Raw genomic sequence first — 25,154 nt, forward strand, 5'->3', positions numbered from 1 at the left:
TAATTGCTGTTTGTTAAACATTAAGGGCGCATGTTTAGAAATCAAACTGCGAACACAAAATTGTAACGAATGTGGGCGCCTTAAAGCTCGCTTTCATCTCTGCAGCTTGGCGTTACTAAAAGAATGCCTTTCTTATATCTAATTTACGCTTCACGTTTCACATGTTTTACCCACTTTTGAGAACTTTTCGTACCGTGCGCCACCTAGCGCGTTGTTTGCACGTTTAGTGGATAGTTTTGTTTTCACCTGCGTGTGAATGTATTTTCAGGGGTGATTACCAACGATGTTCGCTTTCTTAGCTTTCACAGCGGAGGAATGGACGTAACCCGTGTCAAAGATTGGGCCAAACAATGCTGTGGGCTTGTGATCATGACGCTTCGATGCTTCATTGACTGAGGTTGGTGAAGGTCCATGTGTTTGCGTACATACCTCGTCTCGCTGTTCTTCTTGGCTTGCTGTGTGCCGTCGCCCGCTTGTTATGTTCCGAGCGCGATTTCGAATTCTACTAGTAGTACCTCCGCGTTCTCCTTCGCGATGCAAATCCTTACTTTCGCGCGTGCATCGGCATCGTTGCTTGTTGGCGTAAATCGGGAATAGTCATGTGTTTCATTGTACTGACGCACCCATTTCTTTTGTGTCTTGAGGCTGGAATACCATTAGAGGCGCCGTGGTCAGCTCTTGGGGGTTTTGTACTCTTTCTTACGTGCAGGCACGTGCGCTGCACTCGCTTTTCTGTAGAGAGCGCGCGCGTTCCACTGCAGCGTTTGTTCATGCTTCGGAACACACTTGGTCACTTCTCTGGCGTTCCGACTTATATGATTACTTCAAGCGTGCCCTTCTGTGTTCTCTTTCTTGCAGTAGTGAAAGATGAGTTCCGAGGACTCTCGCCTCAAAGGTACTCGACTTTATGATTGTTTAAAATTTCCTGCTGTGTTCTTAAACGTGCATTCAAGACTGTTATCTTTAGCTCATGAGAGCTCACAACTTTTTTTTTTTTTTAAGCACCTTTCGTGTCTTGAAGCTGCCGACCTGACGCATATGTGTATGAGAAAAAAATAGACATTTGGCATGTCAACACAGCACATTCATCTTTGTAAAATTTGTGGTCAGGCATGATTTTTTTGTTTTTGTGGTAAGGAAATGACGCAGTAACTGTATCGCATATCTCGGTGGATGCCCGAACCGCGCAGTAAGGGAAGGGGTAAAGAAGGGAGTGAAAGAAGGAGGGAAGAAAGAGGTGCTGTAGTGGAGGTATCCAGAATAATGACCCTGTGTTACATTCATTACAAGTACAGTGTGAGACCATACAATGTGGTGCCACTACTCTTATTGCCAGCTGTGGGCCTCATTGCAGGCAAAAAGAGGGTAATTCCAACCACCCCTGTGCCAGATGCCAAGAGACCAAAGCCTGCAAAGGTAGGAACTGCATCCAACATTTCAAGTGCAGTTAACAATAAATAAACTTTCAACATGGGCTGACCGAAGTGGTTTCCGGTTCTCCCCACAGAAAACAGTGGCCATTCTTTTCTCACTCAAACGTGGCCTACAGACAGATCCTAGACTACACCTGAATGAAACCGAATTACCAATAAAAAGTGAACACAAATTTCTGGACATAACGTTTGACAAAAAACACCTTCTTGCCCCACATAAAGAACATGAGGAAGAAAACTACTCGATCATTAAATATCTTAAAGGTGCTTTCACATAAACGCTGGGGGTCTGATAGAACCTGCCTTTTGCACATCTACCGCAGCATAGTTCGCTCTTGCCTAGATTATGGGTGTATAGTGTACAACTCAGCTCGACCATCCTACCTTAAGCAATTAGACCCAGTACATAATTTAGCTTTGCGCCTTGCAAGCGGGGCATACAGGACATCACCAATAAACAGCCCATATGTCGAATGTAACGAACCAGCCCTCGCAGATAGAAGAGCCATGCTCACATGTGCATACGTCCTAAAAACCCGTTCACTACCAAAACATCTCTGCTACTCCATAGTTACGAAGTGCCCGTCTAAGCAGCTTTTTAGTAACAAACCGAATGCGACGAGACCCCTTATCCTCCGTTTTGAAGAAATTTGCCAGGAATTGGGTTTTTTAGACACACTACCTGATGTCGCCCAGAGACCCAAACCACTGCCACCTTGGTACACGTTTCCCGCTGTAGAAGACTACACAATGACACAATTTCAGAAAAAGCAAACTCCACGTGAATACATACTACAAGAATTTTTGGCACTAGACAAAAAGTACAAAGAATACACAGCATTTTATACAGACGGTTCTAAAACATCACTTTACGTCGGAAGCACTGTGGTGCAAGACAAATGGGAAAAGGTAGTTCGGTTACCTCAGTGCGCGTCAATTTTCTCAGCTGAATGTTATGCCATTTCGGTGGCTGTATCAAAAATAGTCGAAAAGAACATTCAAAACAGCATTGTCTACACGAACTCGCTGAGTGCAATCACAGCACTGAAAGCCAGAAACGTTAGGGAACATTTAATAGGAAATATAATACATGACATAATAACTGCTGAAACACAAGGACATGAAATTAAGCTCTGTTGGATACCAAGCCATCTCGGAATTCGTGGCAACGAGAGAGCTGACACGTGCACTCCTCAAGCTCGCCATAAGGAAGTCCAGACTGTAAATATACCCAATGTAGATTGCATGAAGTTAGTAAAAAATAAACTTGCAGAAAAATGGCAGTGTACATGGAATAGTGAAGAAAATAACAAACTACATTTAGTAAAACCTATTCTGGGAGAATGGAGATCATGCAGGCATCAGGAACGTTTCATAGAAATAATTTTATGCCACCTGCGCATCGGACACACACACCTAACACACAGCTTTCTACTGACAAAACAAGACAAACCCTTATGTGAGAAATATGGAGATGAGCTGACAGTTAATCACATTTTATTCTCGTGCTCACAACTTGAACGGCTAAGAAAAAAGTATTTTACTGTTTTTTACGATGAATGCATTCCCTTCCACCCCAATTTACTTTTAGGAGATAATCCACTTGTAAGAACTTCATCTGTTTTTAATTTTCTGAAAGACGTGGCCATCTTAAACAAAATATGATATCAAATATCGCAGAACTATTAATTCTAAAAATTTTTTACCCCGTGCTTTCGCGCATTTTATGACGCACCGCATCCTTTTTCTCAGTCCTGAGAAGAAGGCTGAGGTCTGCATTCGATTTGATGGGCTCCTCGGAGTCCTTGTCAGGACAAGGACTCGCTGAGGACACCCAATTTTTGAAATAAATTATACCATGTGTTTGGCGCATGATAGCCTAAGTCGCTTATGCGCCATAAAACCCAATACAATACAATGCATCCAACATTTGCCACCAGAATAGGCTAATGAAGTCCGTGATATAAGCTTAGCTTCAGAAACCTGTCATATTTGTGTCATCTAGTTACACCGAGACCTTTGTCACTTGGAACTAAAGTGCTTGGTTGAGTATTTGTGTTTTATTTAGTCATTGTTATATTTGGACTCATCACACTTAAGACACACATTAGTAAATCTAGGGTGGTTCCAAGCAGTTTCAGAAGTGTAACTCTTCATCAGTGCTTGTAAGCACTGTTTTCATGGAGCAGCCAGTCCTCACACAGGTACAGAGTTGTGTCTTAGTTCTCATTATACTATTATTACTATTAGTAATAATAATGAAAAATGCTGAGGCAATAGAAAAGGAAGACCGCGAAAGTGAGGCTGGCAACTGCTAGCAAGAGGAACACAGCACCTGCTTCGTGGAAAAGGAGACAAGAGTACATAGAAATGGAGGTGCAGAGAAAACATAAGAAATTTCTTTTGAAAGGAGTTCAAGAAAAACATTTTAGAAATATCCCCCCCCCCCCCCCCCCACACACACACACACACACACCTTGCAACTGCTCCATGAACAGAGAGGAATGTTGTAGGACATCTAATTTGAGTATAGCAGTGATATTGGATATAGCGTGGCCATCTAAACACTCTTGCTTTTTTTTTTTTCGCAGTTCCTAATAGTTCTCTGCCACCCTTGCCAAAATTTGTGTAGCCTCAGGCGGTGCACTTCTATCCAATGCAAACACTTCCCCCGCTTTCAGTAGTGAGATGGAATGGTAAGTTTTGCAACACTGGCGTGCATGTGATACGTTGTAGGAAGGCGGGGACCGCTTCTGCTGGATCTGTCACCGGGAGCCATCAACACTATGGTGCGACACGTGCCCTCGCAGCTACCATGCGTCCTGCGTCAACCTCAAGGTCAAAAACCTCACAGAGTGGGTGTGCCCTGAGTGCGTGCGCATCATGGCCGCCGAGAATGTGGACACGCGTTCACCCTCCCTCTCCCTGCTCTCGATCGATGAGTTCTGCAGCCTCCTTCAGTACGCGCTGCAGAGGCTCAAGCAGCACACGGTGGGTGTCATGTGCATTGTGTGTCGTACTAGTAAAAAAAAAAAAGTTCTGCTTATGTTTTTATATATATTCTTTTATAACCAGCTGTATCCATACTCAAGGGAATTAATTAGGCTCATGCTGTGCAATGTCAATGCACGTTAGAGAACCTCAGGTGGTCGAAATTAACCAGGAGCACTACAGCATCCCTGATAGCCCACGTCACTGTTTGATGCCAAACCCCATATACCAACATACCAGTACCAGTTTGTTGAAGGTTTCAAGCGGTGCATCGAAGTTTTAGCCTAATCATAGATTTGTACATGGAAAGGCGCACAGTGTGGAGATATCTTAAAAGGGCTCTGAAAGGGGCTGTAGTAAAGTTGCAGTATGCCTGGGATGTTGAAGCCCGTCGCTTCACCGATATTGTCCAGCAAAGAATTTTTTTAATGCGGCTTGTAGAAGCAAAGTTATCTGTAGTTAGAATTTGAATGTCAGTGTCTTCAGAAGACGCTTTTCCCTCTCCTCTCATCACTTTTTGCACGCCAGAAGGTTGGCGTTCCTCCTCTGGCCCCACCTCTGGGGGCAGAGCTTCCTGACCCATCGGGGCTACGTGGCTTATTGGCTGCAGCCATGGTAGCTGCCTGACATCTTAAAGAATCTATCCAATAGCCATCTCTAAACTTGTGTACCCAGGTGCAAGCAATGGAGGAGGGTGCAAGCATAAAAAAGTCACCGGGAAGGGCTCGCAAACTTTCGCACGTGATTGTGGAGTCTCTGCTGCGTGTAGAGGTGTATTATTTGACTCAGGTGTTCATGACAACGGAATGCAGTGATTGAGCGTGTTAATGTGCTCCCCTTGGAAGGTGTTTCAGAGCCCCTTTAAGAATGCAGAGGTTTATTTTTATTGCCAGATGAGATAAAATTGGCAAATTTCAAGGGTCACTTTAGATTGTGAGTGATTGTAGCAACATGAAATGTGAAAAATGTCTTGTTGGCATGTTTGCAATCACATAGGGGATGTGGAGGATATTAAGGTAGCCGGATTTTGGCCTCTTTCCACATTTAAAAGAATTTTCAAGGGCAACTTCAGCGTTCTTTGTGCCTCTGCAGATTGTACTGAAATTTTCAGGGTAAGTTCTCTGATGTGTTCTGGTCATTTGTGCCAGATTTTGCAGCCGGGTAATGTCTTATGGCAGCGCGGATGAATTTTAAAATTTTCCATTTTGTGGCCTTAGTCGGGGTGTTTTCTATGAGCAACCTTGCGTGTGTGACGTCACAGTTTGGCATACTCGTTGATATTCGTTCTGTGTTTGCCAAAGGGCAAAATTTTGCGCTTGTTTTTGGTCATGTCAGACAAATATCGCAAGCTGTCGCTTACAGTCGCCGGTTTAGCCTATCAGTGCGCACGGAATAAGTTTTGAACAGTATCCGTGAAATCATAGGTTCGTATGCCGTGATGGTCATAGTCTGGCCAAAACACTGTTTCGTTTCCGGTTCCCTTTTTTCTGCTCTTTTAAAATACTTCTACTCGGTACTCTGAAAGCCAGTTTATCATACCGAACAGAGGGGACTCTAAAGAATGGGATGAAGTTAAAAGCTTAAAAAAAAAAAATACCCCGGAGTTCTCCTTTAAGGGTTACTTCAAACATGATAAATAAACACATGTACAGTGCTAACGGAGTTGTTGTCACTAATAACGGACAAAAAGTTCTCTCTGTGCACGGCGGAAGTTGTTGACATGAGACAAGTGGTTTAATCTCTTGTTCTTTGTGGGTTAAAGGAAGGGTGAGATGTACTAGTTAATGCAACACTTCACTGTGCTGTTTAATGTTACAATGAGCACCTGGCGAGCATTTAGGATTCCATCAAAAAAAAAAGCATGAAACTCATTTTTAACAGAACACTAGTAGGCATTGGTAAGTGACCTTTCAACTCCTGGGCACATCCTTGGTGACATCCTGGGCACCAGTGAAGGCGATGGAGGTCACAGGAGTGTATGTTACCATGATTTATGATTGCATTAAGAAAGTGCACGCTACAGTAATCTAAGAAATATTGCTATGAACTTCACGGCTGCGTGAGGTATTGTCGTCCGGTCAGGATGGGGCAGTGAGGGATTCATTTCACCGCAAACTCTTCACAGACTCACAAGGGTAGAAACTTGGGCGAGTCGGTAACGGTGATCCATGGAAAGTGAGGGTAGCGCGAAACGGGACAAAGGGACATAGAAAGACAGACACAACACAGGCGCTATGTGTTGTGTGCTGTGTTGTGTGCTATGTGCTGTGTTGTGTCTGTCTTTCTATGTCCCTTTGTCCCGTTTCGCGCTACCCTCACTTTCCATGGATCTTCACAGACCTTAGAAATGTTTTCAAGGACCACAAAAGGTTTGATGACTTCAGTTTGCGAACCACTGTGTTATAACAATCATGTGCGCATGCTGTTTCAGCATGAAGCCTTCCTAAAGCCTGTCTGCACAAAAACGTATCCTTCATATACAGAATATGTTAGTCACCCTTTTGACCTCAGCATTCTTGAAAAGGTGAGCTCTCTTTGGTTATTAAGCATTTTCTGCAGCCTTATATTCTCTCTGCTCTTTTGTCATAAATATGCTTGACTTTGCAGAATGTGAGGTGGAAGCACTATGGCTGCACTGAGTCATTTCTTAGTGATGCCCGCTGGATATATCACAATTGTATTATATTTAATGGATGTAAGTAGAACTCAGTTCTTGTTCTTCACCTTTATCTATTTTTTCATGAATATACTGTCAAGGAACTATGTGGCAGTATGTCTAGTGCTGTCTCCTTCATATTTGTTTGATTTCTCTCTACTGTATTGTTCAAAAGTACTCTTTGCCACTTGTGTACTTGCATTTCTTGAGAAGACTTCAGTGGCATAATTTTTTTGGCCTTGCATAATGTGTGTGCATGGGACAGAATTTTTGCTCTATCACTGTACGAGGAAAAATTTTTACAGTTTCTTTCTATGCTTCAGCATGCCACATAAGCTTGAATTGCATGCTTCTGGTGAAGTCCTCCTCAGGGGCAAACATTTTGGCAGTTTTAGTTATTGCAATGATTTCTGTCATTAAGGTCGTTTCTGTGCTTTGTTTGTGACTGTTCCAGATAACCACAAGCTCTCTATGAGTGCCAAGGTGCTGATGAAGGTGTGTAAACAGGAGATGGAAGACATTGAGGTTTGCCCAGACTGTTACAAGAGTGCCAATACTCACGAGGCATGGTTTACCGAGCCGTGTGTAAGTACGGAGCTTCTCCGAGGCACTTTACTTTGCTTCTTTGGCACAACTTGAGTGAAATCTCAGGCTTAGTATATGCCAGTGTTTCATTTATTGCTTTTTTTGTGCACTTACGCACTGTTGTGGTCCAAATGCTCCTTTCTGTTCAACAGTGCTTTTTTCTTACTGTATGTTCTCCATCAAACACATACTGTCATTGATATGCACTGTTAATAGGAAATTTGTCTGGTGTAGATATTGTATAGTGGCTTTGCGGGGAAGGTTAACGAAAGTAGGTTGCATCAAGAAAAGGCCTGACATTTATTGGACACTGATCCCATAAGATTCATGACTGCAAAGAGTCTCATAGGAATAGAGGATTTATTTGGAGGGGGGCAGCAAAAAGAGGTGGAATGTAGAGCCAAGTTGGAGGGAAAACACCAAGCGCTAACAATGCCCCAATGGTCTTTTGCATGGGTAATCTGCAATGTTGATGCAGCATGAAATTGTTGCTTGCCTTCGAGTTCTTCTTTACGCGTAGCCTTTATTTCCTAAATATATAAAATGTTGCTGAAGTGGATTTCAGTTATGGCTGTATGTAGTAGAATAGTTTGAACGAGATGCCATTAGACACTTCAGCCACACTCCAGAACTGTCAATTGGTTATAAACATAGTGCAAACTTCTGGCGACTCTATTGACACTCACGTGAACTGCTGCATGGGATGTCGTAGTAATAAAGGGCATGCAATTTCAGTCATTTTGATTTAATTTTTATCCCATGTAGCCTATTTGGCTAAGTTGTCACACCAAGCCACGTGGAAGAAATGGCTTCCATCACCAGCACCATAAAAACCCGCCCATTCAGGCTTCTTCATAATAGTGCTTAGATTGGTATCGCTATTCATGTTGAGAAAGCGCGAAGCGTTATTGAAGGGCAATTGAAATTAAAGCCAGTTAAACATACTTTGTAAAGATTATGAAACTTGTTCAAGTGTCTTATTCAGATGTCTTATCAAAATTTATTTGCGAAATCAAGGTTTCAGGTAAAATTTGAACAAAACATGCAAAAGATATACGTGTTCAAAAAAGAACAAAATTTCAAACAAAGTTTGGAATCTTGAAAATTTCTGCCTATCCAATAGCAAATACTTCTGAAAAAAAAAAAATCGAAGTGTTAGCTTGTGCAGTTTTCCGTGTAGAAAACAATCAGTTTTGGCTCTATAATTGAGCATGCACTTGGACGAAACAGTCGGGCATAGACACCTTCAAAGCATAGGTGGTATCAAATCCTGTCTAAATGATGTGGAAATCCTACAAACGAGACATAACATTGCTAACATCAATACCCTTTTCAACGCAGTCAAGCAAAACGACCAAATAAAGGACTAACCCAAGCGCTGCCACCGATGCTCTGGGCTGGTTCCTCGGGTCTACTTCACCCGCGGAGCTAAATTCGGATAATGAGGCAGCATCCTCCTTAATCATCAACAAAATCAACCGTGGACGCAGCTGAATTATGAGATGTGTTGTGTTTCAGGATGCATGCCACATTGGCAGAGGCGACTATTCTCGACTTCTATTCTACACTGTTTTCACAAGCGGTTAAAAAATCGCCGGCATGCAGAAAAAAGACAAACTAAAGAGAAAATTAAACTGTAGTTTTCTACCTCCAAGGCAGATAATGCAGCATGTTCAAAAATGGCATGGACGCAATTAAAATTGGTGTTCGCGTCTATTGTCAGCTATCTAACAATGGGTGTAGTGCAGAAAGATTCAAGGTACTTCTGTTTTGAGAATGCATCTCAGCTTGCACAGAATGCAGTCGGGAGGGTTTTAGAATCTACAGAACTACATTTTCTAAAATTAAAAGGAAAATGTTTAGTGTAACTTTCAGTGCCCTTTTAAAGTGCCTAGCTTTCAAGTTGTGTACGTTGGTTGCTACATTCAGCAGGGCCTATATCACAAAGTGATCTTTTTTACAATACTTTTTTCCTTTGTGCATCACTCATTGTGCTAGCTGACTGCAGCAGTATGTGCTTGCTAATGCTGCAACATTTGCAATTTTGTGTTGCATTAAACATGGCTCGTTATTTACGCAACACATTCAGCTCCATTTTCAGCCTTGTCTGTGTGGCCAAAATGGTAGCACTTGTTTATCAGAGAAGCAGTTGGTGCATTCGCCAGCTACGTGGCACCGAATTTGCATCGGTTTTTGGTGCTCGTACTGTGACGCCCACTCACATTAAATTTTCACAAACATTCCACAAAAATAATCTTTCAAGAAATGTAAATGCTACAACTTGTGCTTGTTAACTGCTTGACGTCTGAGTGGTTTCTTCCCTCTTTTTTTTTCTCTGTTCTTAGAGAAGACCACACCTTTTGGTCTGGGCAAAGTTGAAAGGATTTCCCTATTGGCCTGCGAAGGTGTGTATTACTTTAACAGCTACGCTTTTGGCTCATTCTTGCTATAGAATGGCGCAAGAAATGCACCAGAGATCCTTTTGCTTATTCTTGATGTCTTCATTGACGTACCCCACATTTGAGAATTGATGCTATGAGGCAATACTTCTTGAGCTTTTGCACAGTTCTTGTTACAGGCAGGCTGTGATAGCCTTGCAAGCATTTGCAGCATTAGTATAGAAATGAAACGAGTTATCTTTTATTGGATACCAATGAAATCTGTTAGTTCCTTCTTTATTGTGTATCAAAAAAAAAATCTGTTAGTTTCACTTCTGGATCCAACACTACCTATTCCAATCCAGTGCCGGCAATTCATTTTGTTAATCTCGTCACACAGTGGAAGCATTCATTAGTGAATCAACCCACTTATTGCAGGCAATGCGTCTTCAAGATGGCAACGTCGATGCCAGGTTTTTTGGAGCCCATGATAGGTGGGTGATTTCAACGCATAGGGGACTGGTTATTGCACGTCTGGTGATTTAGTTATTTGGAATTCTGCTAACCCGTCAGGGGGGTTGTTGCAGGGTGGAAAATACAGCGACAACAGAAATTTGAAAAATACAAAAATTGACAATGCACAAATTTTCAAGGCAAGCAGTCAGAAACATAATTCAGAAGCTATACAAGCCAAGAATATTCTGCATGAAAATTCATTTCTATGTCTTTTGTAGCATGAGGCAAGTAACATATGCGTTTCATGCCTTGGTACATGCTTTGAAGTGGTTTCTTGGTTGTGATATTCTATGATTGGTCTCAAGACCCTGGTCTTGAGACCAAGTGTCCCATGTAGAGTTCTCACAATTTGTGGCCATCAAATACAAGAACGCCTGAAGCTGACTCTTGGACACAAGTTAAATAACATCAGGCATAAATTAATTCAAAACACCTTTTTTCCAAAACACTCTACGGTCACTTAGTGCAGAAAAATCTCATATGATGTCGCTAGCGTTCCACTCACCTGGAAAGACCGTGGACGCAGCACTGGCTTTGTAACCCACAGGGCATGGGTTCCGATGGCCCAATGCTTCCTGCTGTCCAAGGAGGCCCCAACAGATGTCAAGAACCGCAAGAAGGGGCTCCACAATGCTGTTGAGGAGCTGGAAATCTACGTCCAGAAGTACAAGGAGAAGTTTGGCGAGTATCGCTACAGAGCGCTCCGGACGCCACTGACGGCCGAGGACTTTCAGGGCTCCCAAGCATCGTCCCCACCAGAACAGCAGCAACAGCAACAACAGGAGGAGGAAGCACGTATCTCTACTTCTTTCCCTTTGTGGGCTGGACGTCTTGGTTGTTTGGAAAAGTAGCAAGTTTGTCAATAGTGCTTGGGGGTGGGCGGGCTGTCATATTGTTCATTTGTGCACGTGGTAGTAACCGTGAGGGGCATTGTGTCAGGTTTGCTTTCTGGGCTTTAACCGTCTCGTCAAATGATGCAATTGAAAGTGTCAAGTAGTGGAAGGTCATGCTTAATGTTCTGAAATGGAGGTATGGTTGCATGACCACAGCTACCAGTACTGGCAGTCGTAACTGTGTCACTTTTGCAAAAACTGAAAGGAAGACGTGAAAAAAAATTTTACAACATGGGCAGGACACCACTAAAGCAGTCACGGTGCCACATGTCCATCCCTTGTCCCACTACCTCAAATGGGCCGCCAACAGGTGCGGTGTCCCAATGGTCTTCGCACCATGGAAGCTGGCCAGGATGTGCCCCAATATGGAGGCTGTGCATTTGCTAGGTGCAGCAAAAAGCACTCATGAAAGGTCTTTAAAAAGTATGGTGAACATGCATTTGCCTGGCCACTGCCGATCATGAAAGTTTGAGCCGCAGGGTGTTTCACCTAAGAATTTACACAATTTTTAAGAATAGGGTTTTTGAGTTAGAAGAGCGCTTTTCTCGGCTTAACTTTGTCAGCGATGCAGTACATCAAAATACAGCTAATACGTGCTAACTAGCGGGCTTGTTAACTAATATTGAATAGTTAAGTTTTTAACGATTACCGAAGGGCTCCTTAATTATTGAGAGGCGTGTAGCCCACCGTGGGTAATATCTATATCAGTTATTAAAATTTTGAAAACGCGTTTAACCTTGGCGTTTTGGCCCAACTAATTTTGGCGACATCGTGCCAAAATACACGTGATTTCAAGAAGCTTGCAGGCAAAGGAACCTCTCCAGTGCACGTAACTCGTCGAAACAGCCAAAATTTGTTGGACCACAGCGGTGACGGTAACCGCATTTTGTAAATTTTAAAATCTGATATGGGTATTTCCTATGGTGGTCTACATGCCTAGTAATATTACTAGCCTAACTAGTAATAGTTAGACTAGTAATATTAGTTAATGAGGGAGTAATTACTCATCAACATCCACCCGAGCGCAGCCATATGGCCAGTATTAGTTAACCAGCCTGCTTGTTAGCGTGTCTTAGCTGTATTCTGGTGTACTACACCGCTGACACTGCTATGCCAAAAAAAGCGCGCTTCTAACTGGAAAAGCCTATTTTTAAAACTTGTGTAAAGTCTTAGGCGAAACATTTTATATAAAAAGCTTCTACGCTAGAAAGCATACCCCTGCAAGATGGCTTCCAGGCACCTTATGTGGAAAACTGCGGGAAGTCACCTTGCGGGAGTGCACTTTTTTGGGGCGGAAGCTTTCTTGTTGGGGGCAGAAAAGGCAGGGCACGTTCCCTTCCTGCGCTGACTCAGAAATCTGAAATCATATGTAGGCATCGCACACACTTATGTGCAGAGTTCATGCGCTCGTCAGCTTGGGGCTCAAGAACTGCGGCATTTTCAACTTATGCGGCATCGCAACGCACGTTATCGTTAACACACAGATGGCCAGGTATTGGCGCGGCACTCATTGCTTGTAGTGGTTATAAAAGCACGTGGCATGCCTGCTCATGGAGTTGGTAACAGCTATGCTGGAGAAGTAGCGATATCAAGAACACACAAATAGCATCCACTATATAATACAACGAGAGAAAAAAAAAGACTGAAAAATAGAAAACTAGACCAATGCCATTTTCAGGTAGGATAACATGAGCTTGTTTCATGTTCTGTCTTCAGTTAAATTTATTCATAGTGCAATAAATGCTCTGTTTGAAATTATCCTCTTGTTGAAAGGCCATTTTATTCACTGTTTTTATATAACATATATTCGGATACACGTAGCATGTTCGAATGCTTTCTAGGGGTGCTTCTGTTAAGGTGAACTTCTGATAAGATGGGCGTTTTTTCATGTGCCTTCAAGTTCATCTTAACCCCCAACAGACACATTTCTAAAAATGTTTTCACAAATCGTACTAAAGTAGTCATTTAATACCCGTGCTGTCATAAAAAAAAAATGCTTTGGACAAACTAACCCAGAAATCATTTTTCTGGAAATTACAGTTATGCAATCTATAGCTAGTATTCATGAAAACTACCTTTTATTTTGAGGGGGGGGGGTAAGTATTTTGACCATAATATTAAATGTAGATCATCGTGTGGGCTGAATTTGCACCGGAGCCAATGATCTAGCAGCATGAAAATTTTGGACAACTAACCTACTTGACTTAGTATGTCAATACCTTGGCGTCTAAGACAGATAGAGATGTCATTTTGTTTGCTAAGGGAAGCTGAAGGCTCAGTATTCGCAATAATCAATGCATAGCTGTTCAGTCACGGTTCAGAAAATTATAATTTAGCACAGTTTATCGATGCGTGATATTCACACCGTGAATTGTTATTCAGAGTGCTGTAAAATTGCTAACAAGGGTAAAATGAAAAAAATGGCTTGATGATTGCACTCTTTTCTCATTAGATGATGTAGCCTTACATTAAAAATTCATTTTCATTGAGCCATATTTTTGCACAACGGTCTTATCAATAATTAACTACAATTATTTATCTTAGAAACTTATGTATGAAAACCGCAGTTTGATATTTTAAATCAGCGTCAAAAGCTGAGCAAGGTAACATAATTTCATTAGGATCGGACGACAAATAAGGAAAATAGGTATAAGACCTGTGTCCCCCCTTGAATCGGACACAGAGTGCCAGAAAGCACACGACAAGCTGCACTTGTCCTGAGCCGGAAATGACAGTCTACTTATGACGAGCCTGACTCATTCAAGTCTGCTAGGAGGTTAAAGGTAGTCTACTGTACATAACATACACACGATCACAAGCCACTTATATGTGATCTCCGCAGGAATTGTGCACATTCCCAAGCACCAGGTGTCTTGCTTCTGTAGCAAGCATGAACTGTTTTGAGCTGAGAAGTTCAATCTCATTAGCTTGAAATTGCATGTTCAAGTTTGAACATGCTGATTGAATTTGAACATGCCAAGTCTGAATGACTTGAACAGCGATGTTAGACGGTAATAGTGATAGTGCACTTTCTTGCATCTGAAAAGAGTGAAATTCTCGCTTAGGAACTGCGTCATACTCTAGTACTGGACACTAAGTAGTTTGAAGGTGCCAATATTTAGCTATTAAATTAAATACACCTCAAATGACTGAATATGTTATGGTGTTCAGGCGTCCCTAATCTTTGTACATTTTTAATATGTGTGTATGTTATATATTTGGCTGTCTATTTGATATGTTATTGGTAAAACTTGCTTGTTTTTGTTCATTTTTGCTATTTTTTTACCATTCTAGAAGAACAGTGAAACGACAAGTAAGCCTTCAGAAGTAGGAGAAGAGAGCGAACTGAATTCAGGTAAGGTTTTTTCTTGTTTGGCCGCTATTTGTGTGAGGCTTTAAAAAGTTTTGTGTTGGTATGCTATGTTCAGAATTAATAGTGTTGCACAGGACACAACTTAATGTGCACTTTTTGTGTGTCACTCACCTTGGTTGTGAAAGAAGGGCCTTTCAGCCCGTACTGCTTTCTGCAGGCCAATTATGCAGCTTGACTAGTTGTCAGGTGCTGTTGCTTATCCATACTTACTATACCTTACTTACTTGTCTAACATATGCATTCACGTAACAAATGCATCCGCTACATTAGTCAATGTAACTTGGGAAAAATTTAATTGACCACAATGTAAATTTTGCCCAGCATAATAAATAGTTCACCTTCCAGGTCGTCAGCAGTTTCTGTAGCAAGGAACTGTAGCATTATGCAAGTAAATGTAATGTGTCAAAGGAATTTTTAACTATTGGTCGAGCAAGTTGTCAGCAAAATAACTGTGGTAGTATGTGTACTTGTTTGTTTCTGGGCAACTAATGCATTTTTTTATTATTATTTGTGTGGTGCCGTTGGTTCTTTAGCTCAGGATGTGGCTCAATTTGCAACTCATTATCGGGTCCAAAGGGCATTCTGTAAACTCTCCTGTAGTATTACCTTTAAGCTTACACGAGCTGGGTGTGTGTGGGACATCATTTTTTTTTCCCCGATTTTTCAGTACCATCGTCAGATTCGCTCCTGAAAAAATTCCAGAGTGATTCACCAAACCTGTCAAAAGGCAAATCTGCAGCCAGTTCAGCCTCCATTCCAGAGAAGGAGAACGAGCTCCCCGCATCTCTGCCTTTCGCCGAAAGGCAGGACACGTCTTCATCGAAGGAAGAAAAGGGCACGCTACCACCACTGCCTGACGGTGCACCTCAGGGTATCTTCGAAGTGAGCTCAGAGCTGCCAGGGGAGTTACAAATGAAGGTCTCCAAAAAGGACATGGAAGACCTCCCCAAGAAGGTGAACCGCAATGTTGAAAGCCTGGTCAGTGCCTTGAAGAAAATAGAGCGCTCCATCAGCAGCGACAGGAGAAATTCTGCACCAGTAAGTTCTGGCAGTGCTCCTTGCTCCCCTTGGCTTGGTTGCAAGCCAGTAGAACTGACAGTTGGCCACCTAAGTATTTTGGGACAGTAAGGGTTGTGCTTGAATGTTTTGGAGCAGAGGGATGGTGGTATGATTTTGTGGGCAGTTTAAAGAAAGCACAGAAGCACAAAGTTGTGTCGTAGCATGCATGTAAGATTTTCACTGGTTCCCTTTTGCTTGTTATGGGCACTGGACTCTGGTTATAACTAAACTGCACGAATAGGTGCAAACTTTTGACTACCTTTTACCGTGTCAGTAGCAGTGTGCTCTTTTCTCGGTGGAAAAGCCACTGTCTGTCTGTGCGAAGCCTTTACCCTCTGGAGGCTCCCTCAGTACCTTCTGGCACCGGTCATTAAAAATCCATCTCATAGCTATGAGCCTCCACTGCCCACCTCCACCCTTCAGAAGCTCCACCATTACCCACCCACAAACTCCATCCACCAGAAGCCTACGCAGCAATGGAACAAAAAAGCGAAATCAAATTCATAGACGCGATGGGAAGGCAATCAGTGTAAAGGCGAAATGCACAACCAATACTGCTAACGCAGATTTATCTCATCACATTGCATGACCAGTTAGGCATTATTAAATTTTGTTTTCAATTTTTTTTTAGGAAAAAAGAGGCATAGTGTTAGAGAAATGATTTATGCAGTTTCTGTGGCATTTCTTTTCGATTGAGTAGGTTTTTATGAGACATACATGTAATTGAATGGTAGAATCTGCACTGATTGAAAACATTTCTAGCTGATTGACCTGCTAGCGATGAAAAGTCACCACTTACTGAAAGGTGTCATCTCAGATACCAAGCTCACTTTCCAAGCATACCTTCTTCGAGGTTCTCACAGTTACAGCTCCGAAACTTGGGATTGTTTTTGTTCATATTTTACAAAATGATTCAGCATCTTGGAAGGTGTCATTGAAGGTCACGATGCATTGAGGGCTCAGGGAGGCGAACAGAAGACATAATTTCCATGGGCCTATTTTGCAGAGAAAATACCAGTCTTTCTACATGACTGAACAAAAAGTTAAATGAAATCAAAGGAACAATTCACACACTCCGATGAATTTTCCATTCATAATTTGATTTACCATTGGTTTGGTATTCAAGGACGCTGAAGATGAGAGTAGCAGCGACGATCGACCTTTGGCGTCAACAGTCGGTGGCCTCCGAAAGAGCAGCCAGAGCCCATCGTCGTCGTGTGAGGTGTCTAGCACAACTGTGACAACGGACCAGGGTGAAGTGCCGTCCAGCCATTTTGCCACCAAAGAGCCACTTTCATCTGAGGAGCAGTCATTGGCCCCAGTTGATGACTTTCAGGAAAAGCTCAAAAAGACAATCCTGACTTGCAAGGAGAAGGTGGGTTTTGATATTTGTGTCTGCTGTAGATTTGGTTGTGTATCATAACAGGCAATGCTAATGTTTTTAAGCAGCACTTTTGCAAGGAGCTACTCTCGGGCCCAAAAATCATTTATGGTATGCAGTCACAAGACAAGAATGTTTTTTCTCTGGGCTCCCGACAGTGACGATGTTGGAGCTAGTTTCGCTATTGCACCTGCCACTTGGAGAACTAAATTTACGATTTTGGTGGAGGTGCTGGGTTTGAGCAAGCCAAACTCCACTGCATTGCTCATCACTTTATCCTCCTTCCGAACATGGCTGCTACATCCTCGTGTGAAGATCTGCTGACTTTGCAGCAGATCTTCCTGGAGATCCCTTCATCCAGCAAGTTTGCCCAGGATAGTCTGCTAAAAACTGGAAGCTACGACAGTTGTCACCTTCAACCGTGTGCTGGCCGGTGCTATGATTGCCCTGACCCAAGCTGTCATTCACTGGGGGTTCGCGAATGTGAGCCTAAAATCTGGCTGTGCCACCAGGTGGTCCTGTCCTCACCCAGCAGCGTCATTGGTTGCTGTTCCTCCTAGTTGGACCTTCCCAACGCGCTACTCTGCCGTAACGCTGCGGAGTGGCATAGCTATGCACAACTGGTCTGTTGGTTCACTTGCTCATGTGCTGGACACGTTTCTGCTGCTGCCACTACCTTGGCCTAGCCCTTCTTACAATTGTCATGCCCACTATGGACCTTCCAAATTCACCTCGTGATGAGCCGTTGCGCACCGCCAACACTTCAGCCACTCGCAAGTCTAGCCACTCACGTTCACCTCTGGTCTACCATTTATGTTCACTGTAACCTTGCCGCCTCTCTTCCCCGCCTTGTTCTAACTTTTCATGGAAAATCAGCCAATGCAGCTTCCAGAGGTGATGCTGCATTGATGACCCAGCCTGAAAATCTTTTGTTGGTTGATTGAAACGGCCCATCTGTTCTGACAGTGCCAGTGCCGAATTCCACCTATGTTTCATGGAGTTTGTTTGCCTACCGGTGCTTGAAATGGCCATCTGCATTCCAGTGCCCCCTTTTCCCTTCTGTTCCTCATCACGCCTACATCACTTGTCCTACTACAGATGTTGGTCTTCTGTGTAATGTCGTCCTTCCTCGCACTGTTGTGACCGTCACAGGCAACTGCACCTATCTTTCCGTTCTCAACTTGTCTTTTGATCCAAGTTTTACAACGTGGCTTCGCACTTGCTGAACTGTCCCCATCGGTTGAGTGCACAGTTTCTACTTTCATAGCTGAAGCTCAAGCTGGTGTCCCTGATGCCCCTTCATCACCCGCATCACGTCTACACCCTACTTTTGAAATTATAGCAGGGGATTTGCCACCTGGCTATGCTTGCAACCTCTATGGCCTTTTGGTTTCATAAATGACGTATTCGATTTCAGGAACACAAACAACCAGCTCACACCAGAGCTCTGGCGTTGGCGTTGTCCAGAGCACAGAGACATAACAGTGTCCTCGTTGTCTTGCGACTGTGTACCATAACAATACATAGGACAGAAAAGTACATCAGAGAGCCTGCTTACCCTTCACTTTCTTATCTTTTCACTCACTTTCCTGCCTACTCTTCTCTGCTTGGTTTTTCCTTTTTTTCTCTGGCTGCTAGATATAACTCTGTGCGGAGTAATGGTGGTCTACAGGTGGCATGGGCAGGACTTCCTTTTAAGTTCTTGTCCCGTCCCCACGTTGGTTTCCACGGTGGGCAAGACGAAACTGCCTGGATGACTTCCTGTTCAACCGTACATTGCATGTATACCTGGGCTCAATCCCGTCGAAGAATTCCATTCAGGTGAATGGGGTAGCTCAGGGCACCTCAGGGTGTAGTGCTTAAAATAAGCACTACACTATTTACCGCAGAAATTAAATGAATTCCACAGCTAAAATAATCCCTAAATTCATCGTGTTCAGCCTGCATTGACGATCTCCAAATACCGTTACAAGTACAGTTAACAGTAAATAAGCTAACAACATGGACAACAGAAATGGGTTCCACTTTTTCCCCAGACAAATCAATGGCTGTTTTATTCTCTCAAATGAGGCTTACAGACCAACCCCAACCCACAACTAAATGAAACCGCACTACCAGTAAAAATTTACACAAATTTTTCTAGACATATCTTTTGACAAAAAACTCACATTCCTATCTCACATAAACATCCTCAAAAAAAACAAACTTACCAATCCCTGTACTCGGAGCATTCGCACAGGTCCAGCAGGATGTGCCTTTTGCGCATCTATCGCCTCTAAGTACACTCTTCCTCGGATTATGGATGCTTACTGTAAGGGTCAACGAGACCATCATGCTTGACTGGATCCAGCGCAAAACCTGGGTAACCCTCCTGAATTTGGGTCTTTCAACAGGCACATACAGAACATCCCCCATAAACAGTCTTTACATAGGAACATTTGAACCACCCTTCAGAGATAGAACAATGCTTAAATGTGCAGAAGTTTTGAAAATAAGGGCCCTACCAAAATATCTCTGTTAGCCTGCAGTTATGGAGTGCTTATCCAGAACATTGTTCAACAGTAAACCCCATCTGATGAGACCTTTTATACTATGCTTTGAGGATAAATTCCATGAGTTAGGAATACTAGATGAAGTAAAGGGAGACATAGGCCTAGCAAGGCAGCACAATGGAATGTTTGCTGGATCTTGCTCCGTGGACCTCACCTACATTGCACCAAAATACATGCGCTTTTGAAAAGCTTGCAGGCAAAGCAACCCCTCCAGTTCACATCGAAATAGCCAGAATTTGTTGGGCCACAGCGCTGAGGGTAACTGTGTTTCCTAAATTCTAAAAACTGATATGGATATTACTTGGGGTTGGCTACACAACTAACAGTAGCAGTTAAGAAGCTGACTATTCAGTATTAGCTAACCAACCTACTAGTTAACTTGTTAAAAGTGCACTCTAGTGCAGCTAAACGGCGTAGCATAAGTGTACTCGCTGAAGTGGTTGGAGTGTGTTCACAGAATACACTTTGAGGGGCGAGCACATATAGCCTCGACGGCGGTGATTTTTTGGGCATAAAATGTAAAATATAACAAAATGCGCGTACAAGTTGATTTTTCCTGTTGCATATATTTTTTATTTGTGCAGTGGTTTTACGATAGCAACCAGCGAAACAACACTTCATAAGAACGCAGTGTAGTCTGACATGTTGTTTGATGTCCGGATTCTGAATGTGCTAGGAATTATTGCCATAAAACAAATTAAATGTGCTCATGGCTGAAATTTAAGTTATGTTTATTTTTTGTGTGCTCTACTGCTCTAATGAGCATAATTCAGGGCACTTATATTGCCATTTGTACAAATTTTGTTTTTAGTTAGCTGTCATTTTCATATCTATGAACGCACTCTGCTTTCTTGTCAAGCTCTGCGTAGCATAAAGTGCACTGAGGGCCTGAAGCACACACTCCGTAAGTGCACTTTACTTTGCGCACTTGACAGGGGTATTAGCTGTATCCTGATTCGCTACACCGCTGACAATGCTATGCTGAAAAAAGCGCTCTTCTAACTCAAAATGCCTATTTTTAAATACTGCAAAACATCTTCGGTGAAACACCCAGTACACAGAGAACTGTTCTTTTTCTTTGGCATGTAAATATCAAGTTTTTTTTTTTTCTCATCACTTTCTGTGAGACACCTTCAATAGTTCTCAGTGTTGGCGGGTGCACGAAGACATTTGTTGCTGGTTAGCACAATATAATTTCAATCTGGGGGCCTCGCACAATTGTCAGTTGAGTTACAGCAGCATTGTGAGAAGTGGAGAAAGATAAGAGAATGGAATTGTTCTTTGGTAGGGCATGTCTGTTGTAATACCGTATTTACATGATTGTAGGTCGACCCCCCCCCCACCCCACCCACTCTTCCACATCACATTTCTGAAGAAGAAAAGAAACTTGGAGATCGTTTACGCTTGGCCTTTAATAATAGGACACGATAGCACTATCCTGCAGCCTCCGCTTTCCGCCAACCGCTATCAGCTGCCGCGAGCGGGAGTGCCCAAGGACACATTCCAAAACGAAAATCTATTAGTTACTGAACTACTCGTCCGCACTTGCGCCATCGTCCTCACTAGCGCTGCCGTTGTGATCGCTGCTGCCGTCATGATCGCTGCTGCGGTCCCACAGCTCGTCGTTCTAACATCGTTGTGCAGCGAAATCCTGCATTTCGCAAACAGCCACATCACGACATTGCGTGGAACAGCTGAAAATTTTGCCTCGCAGCAGCTGCCACTCCTGTACCACCCGTTGTGAACGTCGAACTTGCAGCCTGGTGCGCAGTTCGTTTCTTTGTCGTAAAGAATTACAGCCATCTTGAATGTAGCCGTGAATGAGCGCCAGTCACTTACTGCACCCGGAGCACAAATGACGAATGATGAAGTGCTACATTAAAAACTTGTGAAGTGAGGCAGGCAGTAGTCGAACGCATCAGATCCATAGAAACTACGCTTGAGCGGCGTCGGTTCTTCCGTCGGCTACCGACAGTCCTCAACGCCGCTGCGGTTTCGAGTGAGGGTGCCACCACGTTTGGAACAGCGGCCCTTCTATCAACTATTGATGCTCCCTTGAGTGCCGATGCGCTGTTGAAAGTAACAAAAAAAAAAGCTTGGACGACACCTATTAAAAGCAGAATGCTAATGTGTTATCGGGCTGCCGCCGCTTATTAGCAGACGCAATCTGCGGCTCTGTGTGGGGTGTGGGCTGGTGCCGGTTTTCTGATTATCGACAGCGACCATCGGCCGCCTCACGTGGGGTGGGAATGCCGGTTCTGCGTGTTGGCATAGCAGCTGCTCAAGGCCAGCATCAAGGGCGATGTGACAAAGCCGCGCAGCAAAAATGCGACCACAGTGTAGCATGCCTGGTATCTCGTTTGTGTCGCCTCTATGTATGGTGCGATGCTTTGGTTTCGATTTTAAGTCGACCCCACCAGTTCGAATTTTCTAATTTTGAAAAATAGGTCGACTTACAGTCGTGTAGATACGGTAGTTTTTTTTTTTCTGATGCTAGGCTGCTCTTGTAGGGACTCTTCTTCATTGGTTCGCGAAACAGCACCCTTGAATGAAGTTCAGGGGCCACAAAGCAAAAAGTTTTGTTTTAACTCCTCTCACTTGTGCATCGGTGATTTGGGATGGCTGACTAGTTGGAATAAGGTGTTGCTATGAAAATTTGTTTCCTATAAAGAAAGGCTGCAGGGAAAACAGTTGTAATGCTTGAAACAGGCTACAAGAAGGCAGCTGTGGTGAAAACTCAAGTTTATGAGTGGACGGCGTGTACTGTATGCTGTAGGTAGGCATAGCCTCGCATGAAGACAACATTTTTGCTCTGTGCAATTGATTTCAGGTGGGGGGCGCCACCTCTCTTCTGGAGGAGTCGTTAGAGGAGGATGAAGATATGGAAGATGAAGAGGAGGTAGAGGATGAAGACGAGGAAGAAGAGGAAGAGGCAGCAGCTGAAGGAGAGGCTGCAGACACCCGACAAGCAGAGGGGAGGTGCGCAGACGATGTTCCACAGCAGCGGCGAAGCCATAAGTCGGAGCAGGACACCTCACCAGCAGAGTTAGAAGCACCAACTGCAAGGGAGAAAGTGGAGGGGGAGGACATGGCGAAACCTGGTTCTGCCAGCAAAACGGATGGGGAAGAGCAGCCCACTAAAGGTAGACAATGGCTTTGATATATATATTTTTTTCAAGGCATATATTGTGCCATGCTGCTTTTTCTTTTAGAGGAAGCCCTTGAAGTTTTGTGGTGTGGGACCATTGTTTGTTTCCAGCAAGAAGATGAGCACAGAAATGCCACTTCATCATTACCACTGGGACATAGTGGGAAAAGCTACAGACAGGGTGGTGAATGTGCAGTATAATAATCGGTTGTCTTTTCTTGGGAGGGGCATAGAGGTTAAGGAAGCCTCTTCTTTTTCTGTTGAGATTCAGGTATGAAGATAATGCTGGGATTGTCTCGGACAGCAAAGCCTGCATAGATGTATACTAAGTATGTGGTCTTCGCAAGCTGCCTGTTTTGCGTCTGAAAAGAAACAGTATGTAAAGAGAGGCCCAGTGTGGCTACCTTCTTATTCGTCTGTCTAGGGAATTGTAAGGTGCAGGTCTCAACCGCATAGTTGCGTAACGTTTGATAGCAGATGTGCTTGCCTTTTGTTGTTTTACAGCTGACTATTAGCTCTTGAAACCAAATCTGCAAGACTGCAGAATGCAACGAGCATTCTAAACTAACCTCTCTAAATGTACAGAGAATAATAATAATAAAAAAACAGGTCATGGGATAATATGTATTTGCTAACGTTATCCATACTCTAAGGAAACACTATGGGACATATTTCCAGTGCAAAATGCACAAACAGAAGAAGAGTGTCTAATAGTGTTACAAAACACCAACTAGCCCACCTGCCTATGCTTAGTAGTTCTATAGAAAGACAGTAATTCTAACGCAAGGTCTGATACCACATGAAAATGCACTGCAAAGATATGGTATCATTACAATAACTGTGTTCACACAAGTATAGAAAACTCAGGCAGGTTGCCCATCTTTTCACCTTCTTTTATAACTAGATCTAAAGGACGGAAATGTCTGGCACTCTAATAATTAAAGGCTCACTTGCATGAATGTAAACGCTGTCCGCACTCTTCCATTGCACTTGTATTTCTAGAGTTGGGGGTTGACCTGTGGCAAAAATCTTCTGGCATGGGGCAAAAGTTATGAAGCTTAATGAACACTCACCAATGGAGAGAAGTAGAAACATGAAAAAGACAACAGAGCAGCAAAACGGGCTAGCTGGTACATTATAACTTCGTGGATTCAGTGCTTAGTAGTTGTGGCAGGCACAAATGCACTTCGTCTAGTGTTTGACTTGTGGAATATCAGTGTCGGCTGAAGCTATTAGGCACTGAATCTATTAAAGCCATATAGGCCCCTTGTTCACTATAAAAGCTAGGAAATGGTGTGATTTCAAAATCAAGTGAAGAAACCTTCTGCTTGACTGACCTTCGTGAATTACCAGCAGCTGATAGGCAGGTTCGTTACTGTTTTCCATGCTTGCACGGCACACTTGAAATCGCCATCTCTAATCTGATGGCCAGTGAATTTCAAGAGCCTGTTTCTAATTTCAGCTGAAGCATTGAATCAGGCAGCAAAAAACAGTTTTAACTGTGGTTATGAGGTCTCTTTCCTTGCATATTAATTTCCTTCTGTCATTTTGCAGTTTCGAAAGCACCAGGTCTTGCCAAGATGAAGTTTACCACCAAACGAAATGAGCTCGATTCGCTGTCACCTGGACTGCAGCCGTCCGTTGGAGCTACCACACCTTCTGCTGTATGTGCTCTCGTTGCATCCGAGCTTTGCATGTCGTGCTTTGGATTGATGGCATCCCACCACAGCATTGAGTTACTGATGAGAGGGGCAGAAATAGTTCCGATAGGATCAGCCTGTACTTTTGCACTCTTCTTTACTATAAACTTCATTTGGCGCTTGTGAAGGGCCTAAGTGTAATACCCATGTCAAGTGCATAGGAGTGCGCTTCGGCGCCCCAAGTGATGCTTTAGTCTACATGTGGATGAACGGAGAGGCAAAGTGCTCTCGTAGTAAGAAAAAAATGGTGTCATGAAATAAGCAGAATTTTTGAAGAGGTCGACGAAAAAGAAACAAAACCTTAAAAATTGACTGACATGGTAGCACAAATGAAACGAGCTTAAACAGTTTCTAATGATGAAAAAAGTAGAAATGAAGAAAAGCAAACTAGCCAAGGCGGCTATCCAGAATTTTGACAAAAAACAAGATGGTGGCATGCAGCGGAGTTTCATCTTATAGTGTTCCTTTGTTGTGTTGCTTCGCTTGTAG

At 43.2% G+C, this 25,154-nt stretch overlaps 1 protein-coding gene across 3 annotated transcripts in view; it reads left to right on the forward strand.

Moving 5' to 3' along the window:
- Nucleotides 1-25,154, forward strand: part of Zmynd8 (Zinc finger MYND-type containing 8) — a 33,604-nt gene that overhangs the window by 1,677 nt on the left and 6,773 nt on the right. Inside the window, exons 2-16 of one of the 3 annotated variants that reach the window (XM_077632179.1) lie at nt 300-397; nt 859-895; nt 1,355-1,416; nt 4,170-4,424; nt 6,856-6,948; nt 7,032-7,119; nt 7,535-7,665; nt 10,011-10,070; nt 10,482-10,537; nt 11,107-11,350; nt 14,747-14,807; nt 15,493-15,863; nt 17,011-17,259; nt 22,648-22,960; nt 24,520-24,629. In XM_077632179.1, coding sequence (XP_077488305.1) covers nt 868-895; nt 1,355-1,416; nt 4,170-4,424; nt 6,856-6,948; nt 7,032-7,119; nt 7,535-7,665; nt 10,011-10,070; nt 10,482-10,537; nt 11,107-11,350; nt 14,747-14,807; nt 15,493-15,863; nt 17,011-17,259; nt 22,648-22,960; nt 24,520-24,629 — 2,121 coding nt within the window. In that variant the 5' untranslated portion in view covers nt 300-397; nt 859-867. Of the gene's footprint in view, nt 1-64; nt 398-858; nt 896-1,354; nt 1,417-4,169; nt 4,425-6,855; nt 6,949-7,031; nt 7,120-7,534; nt 7,666-10,010; nt 10,071-10,481; nt 10,538-11,106; nt 11,351-14,746; nt 14,808-15,492; nt 15,864-17,010; nt 17,260-22,647; nt 22,961-24,519; nt 24,630-25,154 lie in introns of those variants that run through there. The other 2 variants (XM_077632178.1, XM_077632180.1) reach the window with 2 other exon arrangements.

Source organism: Amblyomma americanum, chromosome 7 (genome assembly GCF_052857255.1).
Source record: "Amblyomma americanum isolate KBUSLIRL-KWMA chromosome 7, ASM5285725v1, whole genome shotgun sequence".
Lineage (NCBI taxonomy): Eukaryota > Metazoa > Arthropoda > Arachnida > Ixodida > Ixodidae > Amblyomma > Amblyomma americanum.